Source organism: Rhineura floridana, chromosome 6 (assembly GCF_030035675.1).
Source record: "Rhineura floridana isolate rRhiFlo1 chromosome 6, rRhiFlo1.hap2, whole genome shotgun sequence".
In the NCBI taxonomy this organism is placed as follows: domain Eukaryota; kingdom Metazoa; phylum Chordata; class Lepidosauria; order Squamata; family Rhineuridae; genus Rhineura; species Rhineura floridana.
Genome location: NC_084485.1, coordinates 99,374,813 through 99,396,845, shown reverse-complemented (window position 1 = coordinate 99,396,845; position 22,033 = coordinate 99,374,813). Strand labels below are relative to the sequence as shown.

The 22,033-nt window shown below is 40.3% G+C and overlaps 1 protein-coding gene across 7 annotated transcripts in view; it reads right to left on the bottom strand.

Moving 5' to 3' along the window:
- Positions 1–22,033, bottom strand: part of NFIA (nuclear factor I A) — a 446,003-nt gene that overhangs the window by 283,865 nt on the left and 140,105 nt on the right. For 2 of the 7 annotated variants that reach the window (XR_009763556.1, XR_009763557.1), the window contains 3 exons: positions 11,924–12,020; positions 11,119–11,185; positions 10,874–10,893 (listed from right to left, as the gene is read on the bottom strand). The exons of 4 other annotated variants lie outside the window; for them this stretch is intronic. Coding sequence is in view for 1 of the 3 variants with exons in the window: in XM_061633239.1 (XP_061489223.1) it covers positions 10,761–10,893; positions 11,119–11,185 (200 nt within the window). In the remaining 2 variants the exon portion in view is untranslated. Of the gene's footprint in view, positions 1–10,567; positions 10,894–11,118; positions 11,186–11,923; positions 12,021–22,033 lie in introns of those variants that run through there. One more of the 7 variants, XM_061633239.1, reaches the window with a different exon arrangement.

Below are 22,033 nucleotides of genomic sequence, written 5' to 3'. Positions count from 1 at the left end.
AATTTCCCTGTTTGCAAAGGCCATTGCAATTTATTTATTTATAAAAATGTATATAATGCAATTGTTGAAGCCTACATAGAACATAAAATATGCAATAACACTGCCAATAAAAGTCAGAAGTTTAAAACAAGAACCTTAAAAAAACCCCAAGTATAAATAAAATCAGTAGTTAAAAATGTACATTATATATATTTAAAAAATACCTATTAAAATGAATGTCAGCCTTACATATCTGGGTAGACTCGCCTAAGCAAAAAACCTTTTAGCAGGCAGCAAAAACAATATAGTGAAGGGGGCCTGCCTTATGTCAATGGGCAGGGAGTTCCAGTGCGTAGATGCTGTTACACTGGAAGACTGATTCTTTGCAAGTGTGGAACAGATAATGTGTGGGAATGGAAAAGTGCTAATTCTACAGATTTAAGTGCTTGAGCAGCATATATGGGATAATTTAACCATGAATTGTATTGGTAGAAGTTGGCTGGTTTTCATTACAGTAGGGCCCCGCTCATACGGCAGGTTAGGTTCCAGACCCACGACAAAAAGCGAAAACTGACAAAAAGCGGATCAGCTGTAGTGCACGAGGGTCTGGAACCAAACCCACTGATCGCGCCGGAGAGAGGAAGATCAGCTGTAGCATGCTACAGCTGATCTTCCCCTCTCCGGCGTGATCAGATGGAGTGCGTGAGTCTGATCGCCCTGAGAAGATCAGCTGTAATGCACTACAGCTGACCTTCCCCTCCTCCGATGTGATCAGATCGAGCGCGGGAGTCTGATCGCGCCAGAAGAGGAGGAGATCAGCTGGAGAGCGGGGAGCTCCAGCCCCCCTCCAGCTGATCGCCCTGCTGGTGCCATATTAGCGGAACGCTGAAAAGCGGGCGCCAAGAAGCGGGGCCCTACTGTATTATAGATACCCTCTATAGAAATATTGCTTTAGGTGGCAAAGATGCCTTTATTTTATTGTTCTACTTGTACTGCTCTTTGCCTCTGCTGTGGCTAAAGATTTAATAAAGAATAGGCTTTTTTTTAAAAATCCCTACTAGCAATAGCTCCGAGAAAGCCTCACTTGCTTTAAAGAGGAACAGTTCAATTGGTTGTACGAGTGAATAGATTCTGCTAGAAAATACAAGTCTGTATTCAATCTCCTGATCGAGAACTCAGAATTACTACCATATTGTCCAATTTGTTAATGATGACAAATAAATTTCTTTTTCTCTTAGTAACACCAAAGCCAACAGAAGCCTGCCAACAGTTTTGAAATGGAAAGCTTGCTAAAAACTTTGGTACAACGCCTACAATTACATTCTCAATTATATTGCTCCAGCAGAAGCATATCTGTAGAGAATGAACAGGATTGGCAATGAAGAGATTTCAGGCTATACAATGGGTTAAGATCCATTTGTGTGGATAACAGAATGGATGTGGTTAATTTTTTAAAAATCAGAACGGCATATGTTCTTGACATATGGCAATCATCTGAGTTCAGAAGCAGACCTGGGTTCCCAAGCTGTTGCTGGCCAAAGCCAAGAACATTGCTAGGTGCTAGGTCATACTGGCTGGGGAGGGTTCTGTAAATATATATATATATATATATATATATATATATATAATGCATCAAGGGGATTTATATATGTATATATATTTAAATCCCCTTGATGCATTATTGTCTTCATTAAAGCAAGCTGCCTCCTCAACGCCTATGCAAAACAAAAGGAACCATTCAGAAGGAAATAAAAAAGCTGTTATGCTAAAGCAACCAATTATCTTTCAGGCTTCACAAATATATACTCAGTTAACTCAACTGTACAGAAAGCAACGATCTGGACTGCAGGAGATTGCGAGAAAACAAGGATCCCTCCAACAGGAAGGACTGCACTTCTCTCTTGGACATCATTATCAATCAGCCACCAGGAGACAGAAGAGCAAGGTCCTTTCTTTTGGCCTGTTTTGACTTATTTATGTCCCATATTTTCCTTGCTAGCCACCTTGGGCTATTTGGTTGAAGAACTGGCAGGAAATAAATAAAACCTGGGCTCTCAGCAAGAGTAATTGGTGAGAGCACTTTCAGAAAAAGTATACATCAGAAACAAAACATTTGCACCTTTGCATTTAATTGTTTCACTGCCACTGTTATTTAAATGCTTATTAAATAGTTTCTATAAGGGAAACCTCAGCAGAGGAATATGCATATTAATGCAACATTAATTGAAGCTGCGTACACACCACACATTAAAAGCACATCCTTCCCCCGAAGAATCCTGGGAACTGTTATTTGTTAAGGGTGCTGAGAACTGCAGTTTTGTGAGGTATAAACTACAGTTCACAGGATTCGTGTGTGTGTGTGTGTGTGTGTGCACGCACACACACTTTAAATGTATGGTGTATAATAGGCAAAATTGTTGAGCAATGAAATGATATGTTTACCTTATAGATCTAACGAGCTGAAATAAAATTTCCCAATTTGCACATATACTGCACATGTATTTTGATTCATACTGGACTTGGAAGACTTGAGAGATTGGAAGAACCCATTAAGGCTTTCCTTCCCTGCTGTGAGTCTCCTGTAGTCAGAATACTTGCTCCTGATAGCCTCTTAACTTGTTCTAGGACAGATCAGGCAGGAATGGTGGGCATTGTAAACATTTGGCTTACCAGCAAAGGAGTGAGAAATCAAATTGGTTTTCCCAAGACTTGGAGGTCAAAAGAAAAAGAGACATTTTTCTTTTTTGAAAAAGCAGAAGATTCCATTTTTTGGTAACCTATCATTTTGTCCTAGAGCAGATAGACTTTGTATGTACTAGTGAGTCAAATTATGTTGTCTTCTATGGATCAGGCAAGATTTTTATCTTATGAACTTTGTTTAAGTAAGTCCTACAAAGGCATACTAGTGTCTTCTGTTCTTATACGTTTCTGCCACTTTTGGAGATACTGCCCTCCCTCAATTTACATTTCTGTTTCATCAGATCTGGTGAAGAGAAAAGGGGAGCAGTGCTTTTATGTGTCCTACACAGTGGCAGGTCCTTTAGGGGATCTAAATTCCAGAGTCTTTGCTCATTGTCAATCCTACGAATTAATCAGATGCCCAATTATAATCTCCTATTAAAGCTTCACTTGATTAATTGCATTGATTAAAGCTTGCAATCCTATTTAACACGTTTTCAAATACTTTACAGTCAGTTCAAGAAGAGAAGCTGAAGTTACAATAAGCACCAAAGTGGGAAACTCTGAGCCCAAGAATGCAGTTAACAGATGATATATTTGAATGTTCATATTCTTGCATTCCAGGGATTTTGTTTAGCTTTTTAAAGTTCCATTAACTTGCTGTATAGACTAGATGTAGCCTATTGCTTTAAATTACATATTTAAAAATGAATGGATTTACATCACATTTTATTTTGCTTCAAGTTAATTTTTGGAAAGCCACAAAACAAACTGGAGATTAGCATCAGTTATCCCAGACTTCAGAAACAGTGCTGCAAGCTGGGAAATATAGATATTACAGTTTTATGCTCAACAGTTGCAAAGCCATTAGCTTGGCTGGATAGCAAATACATATTTAGTACATACACTCCTTAAATGAACCATCAGTAATATGTGTTCCTACATAAAATCTCCAGTGCATTGCTATTAGACATTAATTTAAATGATATAATGAACACTATTGCCAGGACAACTAGATATTAAATAAACATTTCAATCACACCAATGCACACATCCAAGATTTTTTTTGTTCTGCTAATGTAACACAATATGAAAAAGAACCCATATCCTTGGCACACATCATAAACATTTTCATCATCCTTTTGACAAAACACATAAAATTATCAGCTAAATGTGTCACAAAAAGCCACATGGATATTACTGCTAATCCACAAAAGGATTTTCTATTTTCTCTTGTTGCCTGCTTTAGAATATCACAGCACGACAGATAAAATAGATACCCAATATTTCAAATCCCATTCACAATAAATACATATTACAAAACTGAGGTCATTTTTTTATTTCTGTGGATTATGGTCACCAGATTAGAATGTAATTTAGAAACCACTCCAAGAAAGAGACAGATCTACTCTACTCTCCTTTTGAGTGGACCCAGTGGCACCAGAAATCTGCCACCCCCACCCCCACATCCTAAAGCCTTCTGCCACTGGGCCCCAATGACTGGACCTCAAAATCCTCAGAAGATCAGAAAAGATTCAAGGAGCTTACCGTCAAGAAGTCCTTGCAACCTGAAATCTTTAGAAGAAGCCAACAACTGCATAAAAAGGCACCAGCCCTTTGACTGGCCAGATTCAGCACTCACTGAGCAGGGCTTTAGTCTTATCTCCAAGAGCCAGATCATAAAATTCTGCTAGTTGCTAAAACAATTTCCTTCTTCTGTCTCAGATACAGGAATGTTAACTGTGTCTATTGAACTCCAACAAGTGAACTCTGAATTGGCACCTTTGTTTCTGTTCAAGGTCCTGACCTTGCCTCAGCACCATTAACTTCAGGTCAACCTATCTCCATCTAGTCTCCTCTTAGTAGCAGAAATTGTGACAGATCAGGACATGCAGAAATTGTGATGGATCAGGACATAACACAAATTTAGAGAGTCATTGCTGCTACTCCCTTGCCCATGGACAGCCATGTCCTGAAGGTCCTTACTGTAGAGATAATAAAATATTGATTCCTCACCACCACAATGATGCTGTTGCCAAACCATGCTCACTAACTCTCACACACAGTACACTCACCACACGCATACAGACCAGACATACATGCATCTCTCTCTCTCTCTCTCTCTCTCACACACACACACACACACGCTTACAGACTTCACATATACACAGCAACACATATATCTCTCCTTCTCTGTCTGTCCATGTGCATCTCTCTCAGTCACACACACAGAAAAGTACCGCTCAGGTGAAGGAAGTGCCAGACATTTAAAAAAATAAAAATTAAAAAAAACTTTTTAAATGAACAAGGGCCAGCAACCTGGCATCTATGAGTGCTGGGTTGGTAGCTCCTGTCTTAGTGGCTCACAGAGCCCATTACCAATGTCACTTTGTGCACCAACTGTGATCACTCCTGTAGGTTTGCCTTGTCACTGCCATCCATGCATTGGCAACCTCACAATTAGGCTATTGCAATGCGCTGTATGTAGGGCTACTCTTGCACCTGGTTCAGAAGATGGAGTTAGTGCAAAATGAAGTTACTAGGGTGCTTTATGGGACACCCAGCTTTATGCATATTACAATGGTGCTGAAAAATCTGCACTGCCCAAGCCATGTTCAAGGTTTCATTGCTGACATTTAAAGCCCTAAAACCTGAGACACTGCTCCATTTTGTTTTTAGGAAATTTTATTGACTAATGTTGCATTTCTTAGACCTGTTTCAAAATAGGACTGGTTTTGGCACTAAAATAGCCTTGGTCAGCATGACGGAAAGCAGAGGGACATCTTATTAATTCTCCTTGAACTTTAACAGTATTGAGCATGGTATCCTTCAGGACTGACTCTGTGGGTTGGGAGGCATGGCGATAGGGTGGTCCAATACTACCTGTACTGGAGGGTTTTGACATAGTGACAATTGTGTTGTAGGATTTTACAGAGTTTCACAAATGCTTTTTAACATCTCTATAAAGCTGATAGGTAAAGATATCCAGGAATTTGGATTAGGTGCCATTGCTATGTTGATGACAATAATATCAGTACAGTATCTTTACTGCGGTCACAGACCCATAATGGAAAGAGTACACAATGGGTTAAGTACAAAAAATAGAAAACAATGATATTTACAAAAATAGAGTGGCAAAATACATGGTCGAGGATAAATTACAATATAATTCTCTGACGGATAGTTTGGGCAGCATTGATAAATTTGGCAACTATAAGAGTGTATCTATTTCTTCCTATCATCTGCGCAGTGATACTGCAAAGCTTATTATGGCAAAAGGTGCCTAATATGGCAATGGGCTGGGTGATGGCACTAAACTGAAACTGAATTCTGAAATAAACTGAATTCTGACAAAACCAAGGCATTGAGGGTTAAATGGGTCTGGGTCCAGCTAAACTTTACTTGTTTTGAATGAGCTTGCACTCTCCCTGAAAGAGCAGGTGCACAGGTGTACCCTTAGATCTAGCTTCGGTAACTAAGGGGCCCAGGGATCCTCAATGAAACAGAATGCCTTTCAGCAGCTTTGGCTGGTTTGCTAGCTGCAGCCACTTCTGGATGTGTATGCTGACCATGATAATATATGCTCTAGTAACCTCTAGGTTGGCTTATCTTCCAGTATGGATTACACAGGGCTGCACTCACACTGGAAGCTTAAACTGATGCAAAATACAACCACCAGAATTTTGACTGATACAGACAGGTTTATGCATAACATGCCAACTTTTAAATAACTTCAGTGGCTGTCTGTCACTTCTGAACCCAATTCGAGGTGCTAGTATTTACCTTTAAAGCCCTTAATGACTTGGGACCCAAATTCCTGAAGGAGTACTTCTTCTCATCTTAATCTATCCATATTTCAAGATCTTCTAAGGCCCTTCTGCAGGTGTCACCTTAGCAGAGCTATGCTACTGAACAACGAAGGGAAGGGCTCTTTCAGCAATGCTGCCCTGATTGCGGAATGCCTTCCCTAAAAAGGTTCGACTGGCACCTATGCAGCAATCTTTTCAATGCCAGGCAAAAATGATCTGGTATACCCAGCTATTTTAATTTCTTGTTTGACAGTTCTTATTTGTTTTATTACTGTGATAGAATTGATTGTACACCACCCTAAAATCTTAAATAGGGTAAAGTATATAAATGTTTTAAATAAATAAGTAAAATGAGACTCTGAACCATGCTATGTTGAGGAAATGGATGCCGAAAATGCCATGTGGCTACATTACTCCACTATTTATCACACAGACCACAGAAACTTGGTGCTATAACCACATTGACCCACTGAGCTGGAAACAGCTCAGTGGCTGTAATTTTATGAAAACATTTATCTCATAGTAGGTGGTTTACAGAAATAAAAGAATCCTCTCAAAAGTCTGTTATTATTCCCCAGGAGCTTCCAACAAATACAATCAAGGCCCATAAGTATCAGTTACAAAAACACAGACAAATCATCTCTCTCCCCAGGTCTTCACACTGCTTCTTATCCACTTCTCTTTCCTTCTGTCTACCTTTCTATCACCCTCCCTTCTTTTCTTTCTCTCCTCTCCTGTTCCTCTTTCCTCCCTCCTACAGCTATTACTTAACCTTCAGGTACTCATTTGAGCAACCCACCAACCAGCAATAATGATCACATATAGTTACTAGATTGCTATGTAATCACCTTGCCTGCTGTGTTAATGTCAGTTGTCTTTTGCTTATGTACATGACATTTCTTTATCCTTCCCATATGTTAAATGTGAATTACTGTTTGTTTGGTATCAGCTATTCTTAACTGCACCTGGACTCATTTTCAATCCTTAAAATAAAACAAAATTACCAAGGCACATTAACATATAAAAAACAGAAGAATAATGAAAGGTCTACTTTCATCCTTCTATCACACCAGCGTGATCTACAGGGTAATAATACATAGGCAAATACAAATCTTCCCTTGCCCGAATAATAGAAAACACTATCATTATTTTTTAGAGTTATTTCTGAAGGGTTCTTTTATTCTCAATCAGTGGAGGTGTAAACTAAAAAGACTCTACCTGAAGAGTTTTTCAAATACCTATGTCCCTTCAGGTGCTGTAGCTTTTAAAATCCTCAGTAAAGGAGAAACACATCTGATCAGTATAGTTTATATAAGCTGATTAAAGAAAGGAAAAGTACTAAGTCAGCCTTCTTAAACCTGGTGCCCTCCAAATAGTTTTGATGACAAGTTCTATCATCCTTGTCCATTGGTCATGCTGGCTGGGGCTGATGGGAGTTGGAATCCAACAACATCTGGAAAATGCCAGGATGGAGAAGGCTATCCTAGGTTAAAGAATTGTGGGACAGCAAGCCCCATTGCAAAAAGTGAAAAGGGTCTCAGATCAAAATTATGAACCTAGCCTACTGACATTCTACAAACCAGGGTCTTATGACACCTAAAGATTAACAGATTTATTATGACATAAGATTTAATGTACTCTAGACCACAAATGCATAATATACCATCATAAATCTCTTAGGTGCCATAAGACCTTTTGTTGGTTTTGCTACATCAGACTAACATGGCTCCCCTTGAAATTGTTGCTACCATTCTAGTGTTACACCGAGGAATCTATGTCCCACATACTTACACTCTAACTTGCCTTGTTCTTTCTATTTTATATTTAAATATAGTGTCAAAATCTCTTTGCAGCTTGAAGAAACTGATAGTAAGACTAACCTTAAAGGGAAAAACGTGTACGACCTTTAAAACTAGAAAACCTCAATTGAAGACGTCACCACAGGATTTTGGCTCCAGAATAATGTAGAACTTATAAAAAGTGGGGAAAAGGGAAATAATAAGAAAAGACAAACCATAATTAATGTAGTATTCCACATTACTATGCTACTTACCATGACAGCTGCAAGGTTTCACAATCCTATTCTAATTAACCATGGGCAGAGTAATTAGAACCCAATAACACAAAATGCAACAGTAGAGTAACAGAACTGTAGCTTCACAAGATACACTTGTGCACTAGTTTCCTAGTAAAAATGAACAAAGACCATATCTTCTAAAGTGATTTTAACAAACACATAAACATTCCTGGATGCCACAGGAAACTTCAATAGGAGAATTGTTCAGGTTTTTGAAGGTGAAACGTTCACACCCTGACATTTTGTCACATGTAGGATGTTTCTGGCTGCTACTGTAAATGTCTCCAAATCAATTACTGAAGTGTGCAAACGGGGAAATCCTATACTTCTGCATTCTGACAGAAAGATGGCTTGGCTTACTGTCTTCAAGATGATTAGTTATGAAGTATTTATAGGAATAATTTTTATCCTATTCTTCAGCCAAAAATAGCTCCCAGAGTGGCTACAGATCACTAAAAATAAAACAGTCTCTGCTCTTAGGCTTATACTCTAAAAAGGTGTAACACAAAGGGAAAATGGATCAGGAGGGAGGAGGAAATATGGAAGCTTAGGTACAGGTTTTAAATTACAAGTTTTTTTAATAACCAGCTGGGTGGAAACATTCAAGGGGAAAAGGCACCAAAAGTGATGGTCTCTCAGCTCTGCTGATGAACTTTAAGAAGACATGGTATTAGTTTCTGATGACACTGGAGAGGAGGGAAAATTCTATTCAGTCTGCAATTTTAAGTGAACTGACCTAATTCACACCTCCAGGACTAATACATGGATCACAATGCCATTATTCCGCCCATGGCTCCTGCTGGGAGGAAGGGCAGGATATAAATCAAATTATAAATGAATGAATAAATAAATATTCAGCTTTTGCACTTCTCTAAATTTTGCAATACAGTTTTCAGAACCTGTAGCAAAATACTTTAATGAATTGTAAAGGAGAGAATGTGCATATCGAGATACAATATATATTTAAAGATGTATTTTGTAGTAAAGTAGGTATTTAAAATATGTATTTTTATACAGAATTTTTTTTTAAATCCACAGATTAATGCGGAAATGGGGCAGAGCACATTTGTGAATGAACACATGCAAAACTGACATGGAAAAAAACCAGACTGATCCATCCCAATCTGAAGCTACTACAAATCAAGGTATCAACTGAGCTACATACCACATTTCAGCTTGCTATCTGTTTTGCAGAAATACCATCACAATTTTGATACCTAAAGAAGTCATATAAAAATCCAACTCATTTCAACAAGCATTTGGGGAATGAAACCCCTCAGGAATTGACCAGAGAACAAGACATGAGGCACTTGCATTGTTTTAACAGTGAAGCAAAGCAAGGACAGCAAGATGACTGTAAAGACTGGACAAGGAAACATAATGAGACCTTTGTAATTTCCCAGGGGCCAATCTGCAACATGCCCCTTCCCTCCTCCCAATTGCATACGGGCCCACCCACAAAGAGAAGAAACTGAAGATGTTTCATTTGGAACTGTAGTCCAGTGAAACACTGCAGGTTGGGCAGATATAATGTACTGAAGTTCAAACCCTAGAAGCTGTTCCCTGGTAGAAAAGGCTGGGAGGAGCTGCATACACACTTGAAACACTTCAATGTTATAGTCAGAAGAAGCTATGTATAGACCAAAAGCCTTTTTGAAATATTTGCTTCACTGTTACATCCAATAGCACAACCGTCAGCCCCTTTTATTCCACCCAGCCACATCTCTCTCTCTCTCTCCTCCCACCCCCCTCTTTGCTTCCAATTTCGTTTGGTTGTTTGCCAGTTCCTGTTGGTTACTGTTGGTCTTGTGCACCCACAAGCACACTTTATTATCATGCAGCAATGAACAGAAGGACGCAAGGAGAAAATAAGCTATTTAGGTGTTGGGGCTTACACTACAACCCTTCCATAGTACTCAAATGGCATGGCTCAAAGCAAGTTGCAGCCTCATCCTTAAAAACAGCTGAGGTAAATAAATTGGAGGAAGCCATCTGCTGACTATCATGACAACAAAGATATGGCTGAAATAGTTATAGCTTTTATTGAACAGCATCAGTTGTGGAGAAAGCTCTGACAGACTTACAAAGAAAGGAGCTGACAACTTTTCTATTCATACAGGACCCACATAACTTTGAAGTCTGCATGACTGCAATTTTATATTGAGGAAGGTGCCCCTCCAGCACTTCAGTCTATCATCCTCTTGCATTGCAGTATGTCATCCAGGCTCAGGGGCCCTAAGAGGACAATAGGGGAACAGATGGATTCCACTGGTCATTGCTGCAAGTTTGGCTGTAGGTCTTGCTTGTGATCCACCTGCCTTTGCACCTGTTGGATTGCTGCTGGATTGCCTGTGGAGAGAGGAGAGGCACAGACAATAATGAGTAATGGTAACAACAGATAGTCCCTAAGTCTATATGATCTTTAGGGGTAAGTGAGCAAGTAACTCAGAAGAAGGTGCTGCTTTTCCAGTCCTTATGCCCAATGCCACTCCCACTTGGGTGGTGTCCCTGATATTCACATTTGATGGTTCCTCTATTGGTAATACATAATGTCATGATTAAGGCAATACTCACCCATCCCTTATAGGGAGTTGCAGTGGAACTCTTCTTGCAGTTTTGGCATGTGCCAAAACTCTCGATTCTGTAAGGGAAAAAAGAAGGCATGAGTGTTTGGCTAGCTGTGCCGAAGTTGGAGCTGAGTGTCTGTTGTTCTTTCCTAAAGGTCCCCATGCTCCCCACTGTCATCACCAGTGTATGGTGGCAGCTTACTTGCATTTGGGGCCAGCTCTTTCTGAGCATTCCCAGTCCCTGAGTGGGAGACACCGCAACTACCTGATAAGCAAGAGTTATTTAGCTAGTCGTTTTCCAATATAGTAGGGTCTGGATGACATCTGCTGGGATGGGGTATGCAGCAGTCTTGCTTTGAAATACAGGCCCAGATCCCACATAACACTAAGTCAAACCATGGCTTAATTCAAATGTGCAGGGTCCTGGATTATGGCTGCTGAGCTGTTCCTACAGTTGTTCTGCTACTATGCTGTGTAGAACAGCCCTTCGTTTTGCTTAGTGTGTCATCCAAACCTTGTCTCATGGTTTAGCTCTCTTCAGACAAACCACAAGTTCAGACAAACCACAAATAACCAAGGTTTGTCCTATGGTTTACAGCTTGTGGTTTGCCTGGGAGAGGTAAACCACAAGTTCAGCTTCAGATGACATGCTAAGCCAAACCATGGCTTAGCTCAGTGCAGCACAGCTGGAGGAGCAAAGCAGCACAATCTCCCCTCTAGCAGCCTGCATGTTTGCTCATTCAACTAAGACTTGGTTTGGCTTCGAGTTATGTGCAACCTTATTCCTTGATAGTCCCCCCTAACTGGCTTACCTGTGTGGGGTACTTTTATCGTTGCAGCCCCAGTTGCAGGATTAGAGTTGAAGTTCTTGTTCATTGGTTGTATATGAAGTCCTGAGGAGCAGTACCTCTGAGGGTTTTGAGAAATCAAGTGTTAATGTTATGTCCTCTCTAATTTGTTGTTAGCTTTGAGTCTTTGCTGTTTGTGCTAGGTGCTCTTTCATCTTTCTTATAGTTAAAGTCCTCATTTGTGTGATCTAAGACCGCTAGAAACATCTGCTTCTAGACGTCTTTGTGAATCTAAGACGTCTAGTCTCCATCTGTATTGGAATTGTTTCAAATATGTTTTTAAGATGGTTTATTGCTTGTTGTTTGCAGCCCTGGGCATCTTTGGGAGGAAGGGCAGGGTATTATTATTATATTTTTAATAATAATAATAATAATAATAATAATAATAATAATAATAATAATAATAATAATAATAATAATAATAATAATAATAATGCAGTCCTGTGTTGTGTAACTTTATATGTGAGATGTGTCTTTGCTGGCTGGGACTTTTATATGGCTAGTGGTAATTGGATTCACAGTTACATCCTTTATACGACTGTGGGAGCACAGAGGGAGATGCATTGACTGGGGCTATCCATTGACTTCAATGGCAATGTTTAATTTATACAGCTTTTTTGAAGTCATAAAATTACACTGTCACTAGGGCAGTGCTGATCGCTAAACAAAAGCCCACTACTTTTTGCCCTGTGTACCAGTGGTGTACTGTCAATGTCACAGTTATGCCAATCCAACCACACTGCAATCCCATTGTAGATCCACTACACTGGAAAATCTTTGGGTTTCACCTGTTCAGGGTACTCAGTATTGATCATATTCTTGGCCAGCAAATTAACTTCAGTATAGGATTTTGATGTAAGTTATAATATTAAGGATATAGCATGACTCCTCATCTGATTTCCCATTCTTCCCTGCTCCCCAGATACAACTCTGGTTTCGAGAAAATATAAAGTTAATTTTAACCGCTAAAGTGAAATTAAGCATGGAATCTAAACAAGTTGATCTGAAATGTTTTAGCACAACTTTAGAACTCTGAAAGTGAATACATGGAGTTAACATTGAATAGTACAGAGCAAAACCCTTGCAAAAGTAATTTCAACTCCAGTCTTCCTTCCTTACCCCCCTTCTCTCCTTTCCTCCTGCTTTATGTTATAAACTGTATGATTTTATTCATTCTGTACATCACAGTTATATTTCATCCCTTGTTTCTCCGAAATAACATTTTAAAAGTGCCAGTTCAAGCTTCTGTTGTAAAAAAAGAAAAAGAAAGAAGCACTGGCGTTCAGTTCCTGTGAGCTTTTGCTCACTTTGAGTACTGTTCGTATTACACAGTAATGTGTTATTTTGTTGAATTCTGGCATCTATCTCACTTGTCTGGTCAAGAGCCAAAAAATTAGAGTGTGTCAGTCCACCAGTTCCTCTGCAGAGAAGCTCTCTTCTCGCCCAGCCAGTGTTCTGTGCTCTTGGATTGAGTCCAGGAGGGGAAATCCATTTTACATAAAGAATGCACACAGCTCAAGTGCTCAAATACTTTTTACCTACTAAAATAACTTTGTGGACAAATGCCAGCCTGCTAGACACGTTCGGCGAAGAACATTTGGCATCAAAAACAAGGTAAAGTAATCTGCAGAGGTAACAAAGTTTTTAGAAACAAGGAAATGACTGTAAGTGCATTCGTGGCATGTCACATGATTTGGCACAGACTGTTCGATTGGCCGGAATTGAAGTAAATACAGCCGCCATGTAAGGAGCCTGAAAGCTTTGCCCTTTGCTGAATTCTTAAAATGGCGGACTCACTGCGCTCCATGAGAAGCAAAACGAGAGTCAGTCTCAGATATTTCTCCCCCTCTTTCTGCCTCTCTGCTGAAGTTTTTATAAACCTTACAGATTTGAGTAGAAACAGATTTCTCACAACTTGCTCTGCTTCTCAGTTTCACAGTTCAGCATACACTCAGGCTCTGTCAAAAGCTTGACAGCGTTCCAGGGAAAATATTAACTGTAAACTTTCCAACAGGAATTAAAGGAACAGAGCTCACATCAGGATGTCCCCCTTTTAAAAATACATATAAGCCTAATGTTTATACAAATTTGTAAAGTTTATGCTACAGAATATATGGTTAACACTGAAACAGACTCAAATGTGGTTCCACTTCACCGTGTCACGAATGCAATTAAAAAGGACACATATCCTCTTTGGTTAAAAAAGCCCACAGTTTTCTCCCTCATTCTCGCAGGCCTGACCAGTTGAACACTGCACGCTCTGATGTATAAATATTTGCCTCTGGCTAAAGTTCAAGCAGCCCAGTGTGGCTGCCAGACACAACAGAAAACCAACTTCCAAGGGAAAGAGTGTTTACTCCAGCATTGGCCAAAGAAGCCACTGCCAGCAAACAATCAAGTCTGATTGGCCCAGTCCTGCAAGCGCTTATCATAAAGTACCTGGCCAGCTGCCATTGTGGGACTCCCACCCCTTTTATTAATGGTTGATTTATCTACTACACAGCTTTGCCACAGTTAATATGCTTATAACTAATGCCAACCTGGTCATGTCAGCTCTGGAAGGAAGGGTGAGTCACATTAAACATCTGTCCTACCTCCTCATCTTCAGTACTTTTTTGAAATTAACCCTTTGTTTATGGAGAAAAGTCCATTTTGATTCCCCCTCAAATAATTCAGTAGCAAAAGTTAATAGAAGGCTAACAGTTCTAGCAACACATATAATGATGAGTTGCTTGGAGAACGTTTTTACACTGTTACTTTACTCAACCTTGTATTTAAGCCACGATCTAGTAGCCACAGGCAACCAGGAATTCCTTGCAAGGAAGTCAATAGCCTGGCAGAGGAGGGATTAAGTGCCCTGCCCCTCCTGTGCTACCAGCATAGAAACATGCTGTTAAAGGAAGGTAGTCCTCTCCTCCTTACATGGAAATACAGCTATCTGTTCCTCTTTGGCCAGCTCACAGCAAGCTAATATAAATCAATAAATAAAATCGGCAGACTAGTAACTTTGGGGTGTTTACTTACAAGACTGCTCTAACTTGTTTGACGCTTGCTTTTGTTTACCTGATTAACAGGTAATCTAAATTTGAGAAAGGTGCTAAAAGGCTCTCTGGAATACCAATGCATCTCTCATCTCACTTTATGTTTAGGAATTAATGTCACTTCACATGGCACTGTGATCAGTAGTATGAAGAGGTAGCAGGCCATAATGGCTAAAAAAAACTGTCTGAAGAGAGAAGGAAGATCTTTGTAACAGTTCCAAGCCATGCTTTCCAGTACATATGCTGGGTACAACTGAGAGGAAACAAAGCGCACTTAAACCCCTTGTGGTGTGGTTAGACTGAGTGTCAGACTAGTACCAAGGAGACCTGGTTCAGATAGACACGCAGTGCACTGTAGGACCTTGAGCAAGTCACCAATTCTCAGCCTAAATGTAAATGTACTGCCTTCAAGTTGGTTCCGACTTATGGCGACCCTATGAATAGGGTTTTCATGAGGCTGAGAGGCAGTGACTGGCCCAAGGTCACCCAGTGAGCTTCATGGCTATGTGGGGATTCGAACCCTGGTCTCCCAGGATTGTTGTGTGGATAAAAGGGGGAAGATGATCAGGTATGCCACCTTGAGCTCCTAGGAGGAAAGATGGGCTATAAATGAAATAAATAAACAAACAAGTCCCACTGCAATCAATGGGTTGATGTAGAGAATCATGAGCAGAAGAAATACTGTGAAGCTGTTCCTCAAATTGTTGCGCAAGACAGCAGGAGACTTCCTGCAACACATACTTAGCACAACCACGTATCTTGAAACTATCATGCAACATCTTGCACTAATGGGAAAATACTGCTGGGTTTCAGTTCTCTTTTCTCACACAAGGATCTTACACTAAGTTGGAAATGGATCCAATCCCATGTGAACTAAGTACTCAGCCAAGTATTTTATGCAAGCTCAGCATGAAACAGACTGGAGCAGAGGGAGTGATGGAAAACAGGACCACTCTAATGGCTGGCTCTGCTCAAAGACCAGCTTCATCTGACTCCTCTTCTACCTCAACTGTTTCTATTCAAGATGATCATTGTATCATTAGGAACTTTATAACTTTAAGAACCTGTACCTGAATTTGTTTTCTGCTTCCCTTCTTGCTCCTTGCTCCTTTTGCACCATGTCTTTTAGATTGTAAGCCTGCAGGCAGCGGTTGTCATGTTTGTTACTTATCTTATGTAGACCACTCTGGGCTGGAGAGTGGTAATAAATAAATTGTATTCCATTCAGTTTAAATGGAGCTTGAGCAGCCTTGAGCAGCAAATAAGTTCACAATATTTGTTTACGCATCTATGCATACATACTTACATGGCCTACAAGTGGTGGTCTAAAAGAAAAGAGTGAAACCCTTGTGCACCTTGCCTTCTTGTGTGAAGGCAAGACCTTGTTCTCGTCTAGACTTAAGGTAGGTTTAACTTTTGTGTCCAATGAGTAACTCCTACCTCCTCCAACTCCAAAACCACTAAGACAAGAGAGTAAGTGTGCCTCATGTTTTGTTCAACCTCACATATCAGAGCATGTGAAGTGTTCAGATAATCAAACACCTGGCTCAGGAGAAGCACTTTCACATATAGTTGCACTTTCCAGAAGCTGCAAGGGAGATATACACTGGTTTGCATAGATAACCAAAACTCAGTCGGTAGCTTTTCTACTGTATTTTAATACAGTATATCTTCCACTCACTGGCACCAGAATCCTTCAATAAATAATGCAACACTCTCTTTGCTATCAATATTATTTTGAGTCAATGATGCAAATCACTATAATGGGCCATTGGCACACCCCATGCTTATTTACTCCTCCTTCCCTCCACTACCCCATGCCCCAGAATCCGTTTCCCTTCTCTACAGTTTCGCTCCATAGCTTCTAGGGGCTTTTAGTCACAAAAATGAAGCTTGGTGATAACAGTAGTTATGTCTCCTTGCTTTCTCTCTCACTACAGATTTTAAAGGGCCAGCACCTCTTTAAAGCCTGAAGTGAGGCAGTGCATATCACTACTGCAAATCAAGACCTGTAAACGGTTGTGCGTCAGGTTTTATAAGCTGTGGATGCTAAGACTATCCTCAATAAGAAACAAGTCATTTTATGTGGTGGCCCCTGTTCTGTGGAACTCTTTTATGCGAGAATTGACAGGAACATCTTTGCTTTCTTTTTGAACTGTAATGAAAACATCCCTGCTGTGCTGTCAGCACTTAGGTTAAGCAAGTTATTTTTGCTGCTGTTTTGCTTATTCTGACATTCTCAATAGTGCAGTGGCAAATTCTCAAGTGCAGGGCCCTTTCATAATAGTCACAGCCACACACCCCTTTTTACTGTTGGGTTGAGCATAAGATCCTTGTTAATGCCTTCTCCCAGAACAACAGATGTCCCTAGGAGCCACTAACCATGAAAGGGGGAAGCGTTAGCTACTGAAAAGAGTCTTTTCAGTGGCTGACTCACCACCTTTTACTCTTATTGGTATCAATCAGCAGGAAAAGGCAAGGAAGCATGTTAGAAGACTATTCTCAGTGGCCAACAAACTCCCCTTTCATGCTGATTGGCTCATAGGATGCTGGAGACATAGGGACCCCACTAGGACCCTGCTTCCAAAAAAGTAAGGGGTCCAAGACCCCCAAAGACCCTGGACAACTATAACCCTGGACATTTCATGTTTGACCTCCTTTTGCTCCTACAGGATTAGACTTTTTTCTTATTTGATTTCTAGATTTATTTTTAGATGGAGAATTTTTTGTTCTAATGGTAAACTGCCTTGGGAACCATTATGGCTCAAGTATGTAATACTTTATTGTATAGTCCACAGACCATCATAAAGAAAAAGCAAAAAAACATATACATGACAAACAATCGTACCACACAATAACAACGAATATATAAACTCAAACAAAATAATCAAGATCAATAGATCAAGGGCTAGGCTTTATCAGATCCTTTCTTATCATCATGGCCTGGTTCAAGAATTTGGCCACAGATAGGGTGATATCTTTGACCAGACCCTGAAGGAGAATTGATAAGATTAGAGAACATCCATAGAGCAGCCAGGAATAGTATGAATAATGGGTAATAGAAGATCATTTCTGACTTGGGCATATAATTTATTATATTATTATTATCTTTATTTATACCCCGCCCTTTTTCCAAACTGGAACTCAAGGCGGCTTCCAGATAAAAATAAGTACATACCATTAAGAACCTATAAAAATATAAAACATATAAACATATAAAATCAGCATTAAACTATTAAGATGTTAAAACCAATTAGATATACACTTAAAATACTGCAACCCAGTTTAGGAGCATACAAGTAAAACAATAACATACAGCATCCTCTTCAGTCACTACCCTTAAAACCTTCAGTTCCAAAGGCCTGCCGGAAGAAAAAAGTCTTTAGCTGTCGGCGGAAAGACTGCACAGAGGAGGCCATTCTTGCCTCCCTAGGGAGGGAGTTCCAGAGCCTAGGGGCAGCCACCGAAAAGGCCCTATCTCGTGTCCCCACCAGTCGCACTTGTGAAGGTGTTGGGGTCGTGAGAAGGGTCTCTCCTGAAGATCTCAGGGCCCGGGAAGGTTCATATAGGGAGATACGGTCTGACAAATAGCCTGGACCTAAGCCGTATAGGGCTTTATAGGTCATAACCAGCACTTTGAATTGTGTCTGGAAACAGACTGGCAGCCAGTGGAGCTCTTGCAGCAGGGGAGTTGTATGGTCCCTGTAACCAGCCCCAGTTAACATTCTGGCTGCAGCTCGTTGCACCAACTGAAGTTTCCGAACCGTCTTCAAAGGCAGCCCCACGTAGAGCACATTACAGTAGTCTAAGCGGGATGTAACTAAGGCATGTGTCACCATAGCCAGATCAGACGACTCCAGGAACGGGCGCAGTTGGCGCACTAGTCTTAACTGTGCAAAAGCATTCCTGGCCACCGCAGAAACCTGGGCCTCCAGTTTTAAGGCTGAGTCTAGGAGCACACCCAAACTGCGAACCTCCGTCTTCAGGGGAAGTGTAACCCCATCCAGCACAGGCTGAACCCCTATTCCCTGATCTGCCTTTCGACTGACTAGGAGCACCTCTGTCTTGTCTGGATTAAGCTTCAGCTTGTTCACCCTCATCCAGTCCACCACTGCTATCAGACACTGGTTTAGAACCGAGACAGTTTCCTTGGAATTAGGTGGAAAGGAGAAATAGAGTTGGGTGTCATCTGCATACTGATGGCACCGAACCCCAAACCTCTGGACAACCTCTCCCAGCGGTTTCATGTAGATATTAAATAGCATGGGGGACAAAACTGAACCCTGAGGGACCCCACAGGCCAATGGCCAAGGAGTCGAACAGGAATCCCCCAGCACCACCTTCTGGGTTCGACCCTCCAGGAAGGAATGGAGCCATCGTAAAACGGTGCCCCCAAGTCCCATCCCGGTAAGGCGACCCAGAAGGATACCATGGTCGATGGTATCGAAAGCCGCTGAGAGGTCCAACAGAACCAACAGGGACACACTCCCCCTGTCCAGTTCTCTGCGTAGGTCATCTACCAAGGCGACCAAAGCTGTCTCCGTCCCATAACCAGGTCTGAAACCAGACTGAAATGGATCTAGATAATCCGTTTCATCCAGGAATCCCTGTAGTTGGGAGGCCACCACACGCTCTATTACCTTGCCCAGAAATGGGATATTAGACACTGGCCGATAATTATCCATAATAGAGGGGTCCAGGGAGGGCTTTTTCAGCAAAGGCCTTACAACTGCCTCCTTTAGGCACATTGGAACTCTGCCTTGTTACAATTAAAGAGGACATGAAAAATCAACTCCACTTCACATGTACCACAGATCAGAGCTTGGAAAAGTTACTTTTTTGAACTACAACTCCCACCAGCCCCAGTCAGCATGGCCACTGGATTGGGCTGATGGGAGCTTTAGTTCAAAAAAGTCACTTTTCCAAGCTCTGCCACAGATACAATACCTCTAATTTCTCGGTACCTTCTCGTACCTTCCCTCTAAAAGTCTAGAGTGTAGTACATCAAAACGTGCCAGACAGAACACCTTCCTGTACTTTGGAATTGAGAGCCAAAATAGATATCGCATCCCTTCTTTATTAGGTGTTGCAGCCAGGCCCAACGCATAAGGAGAGCAAGGGCCATTATGGCTAAAAAGTACTCTATAAATATTATAAATAAGTAAATTAAGCAAAACCTTCTGTATCACTGTGTTCCAATTCTCTGGCTAGAAAGGGCAGCTGGCAAGGGCAGCTGAAGTAGCAGTAGCACCCCCCCAAAGGAAGGGGAGCACAGCAGCAGTGAGAGAAAAAGTTGTGGTAGTTGCCATAATCTGTGGAAAAGTTGAGGAGGAGGCAGAAGGAAGGACAAGGTGCTGGCTTAAAAGCAGGTTTTTTTACTTACCTCAAGCAAGAAGACAAGTTCAATAAAATTATCAGAGATATAACAGAAGTTATCTCAGAAATCATTGATTTAGAGCTGATATTATTAAGAGTGATATTTCTCTGCCTCCCTGCTTTTTTTCTCCACACTCCCTTGCTCACCAGCTGGGTCACTCTCAGGTCAATGTGAACATGAACTAATTTTTAAATAAAAAAACTGCATGGCTGCACTGACAAGATAATAACTGCACTAGTGCTGATGAGGCAAGGTACTCCAAGATGAACCAGGGGCAAGACAAGAACTCTTAATTACCCACTAGACCTTAAGTCAATCAACGACGTTTGGACATGTTTCATCGTTATCTTGATAAATAATTATGAAGCCAAAGAGAAGGCAAGAAAATAAAAACTGTTGTACTAAACTTTGTGGATCAATAAAGAGTTGAATATAGGCAGGATGAATGTAAATTGTATCAAAAATCAGTGAAATCCTATAGAAAGACTCACAATTCCTTAGTATTTATATATTGTCAGTTTTGCAAATTCAGCAACACTCATTGTGTTCCTTCAGAAAGAAACAGAATCTACACGTTTGTTTGTTTACAGACTGAAATGGATTCAACTAATTTAAGATCATTTAATTTAATATTTTCCCTAGTTTTGTCATATCAAAAAGAGAGAGAATGCTTCAGTAATAAATATAGCTTGTCAAATACCTGATGAATTTTTTTAAATAAAACCTATATATGCTGAAACATTGGTTGTTGTTTTATGTGTTGTCATTAATTAGCTGTTATAACATTAATTAGCTGTTATAACAAATATAGGTCAGTGCAGGATTTCATCATCAGGTTATTGAAACAGGTTGTTAGTCCATTGAAATCCTATGTTCCTTTCTGAAGTCTTGGGTTAAGCAGCTGAACATTAAAATTAACTGTAAAAATGCAAAGATATTCTGCTATCTAATCTCATTTTCTACTCTATTTCCTTAATACAAGTCTTAGCAACTCCACTCGCCTGGTCCAATCTGTCTCTAAATCACAAATGGTCTGTGATGTCACACTGTCGATCTACTTTAGACCTAAGTATTCCAGCACTAATAGTATCAAGAGTGGTTTCCAGGAGGCCTGAGTGAATCATGTGAAAGAGGATCACAGAGGAATGTTCTGTTCCCACTGAGAACAAGACAGAATTAACTCTGAGAGATGCATCCTTCTGTTGCTCCGTTTGTCAGAAAGGTCAAGATGATTAGCTCTTGTATATTCAGTACATCAAAACAAAATATATGTAAAATCCTAATCTATTTTAAACAGATCTAATCTATTTTAAACAGAAATACACACTGGGAAAGGTAACCTAAGATGTGTGCAGAGGGGCAGCTTAAATGAAATTGCTCTATTTAATAGGTAGACTCAAGATCAAAAAGAAGTTCACTTCTCACAATTTGAAACAGCATATAAAGTAAGAGAAATTAATCCTATTGTGCAGATTATCTATTAATCAAATTATGTACACATCCCAATTTGAAATCATAGTTTATTTTAATAAAAGTAGAATTTGAGTCCTTTATTAGTGTCATGTGCAGTGTAATCCTAACCATATATACTCAGAAGTAAGCCCTATTAGGTTCAAAATGAACTAGCTACTCCCTAGTCAGCGCCTTTGAATTATG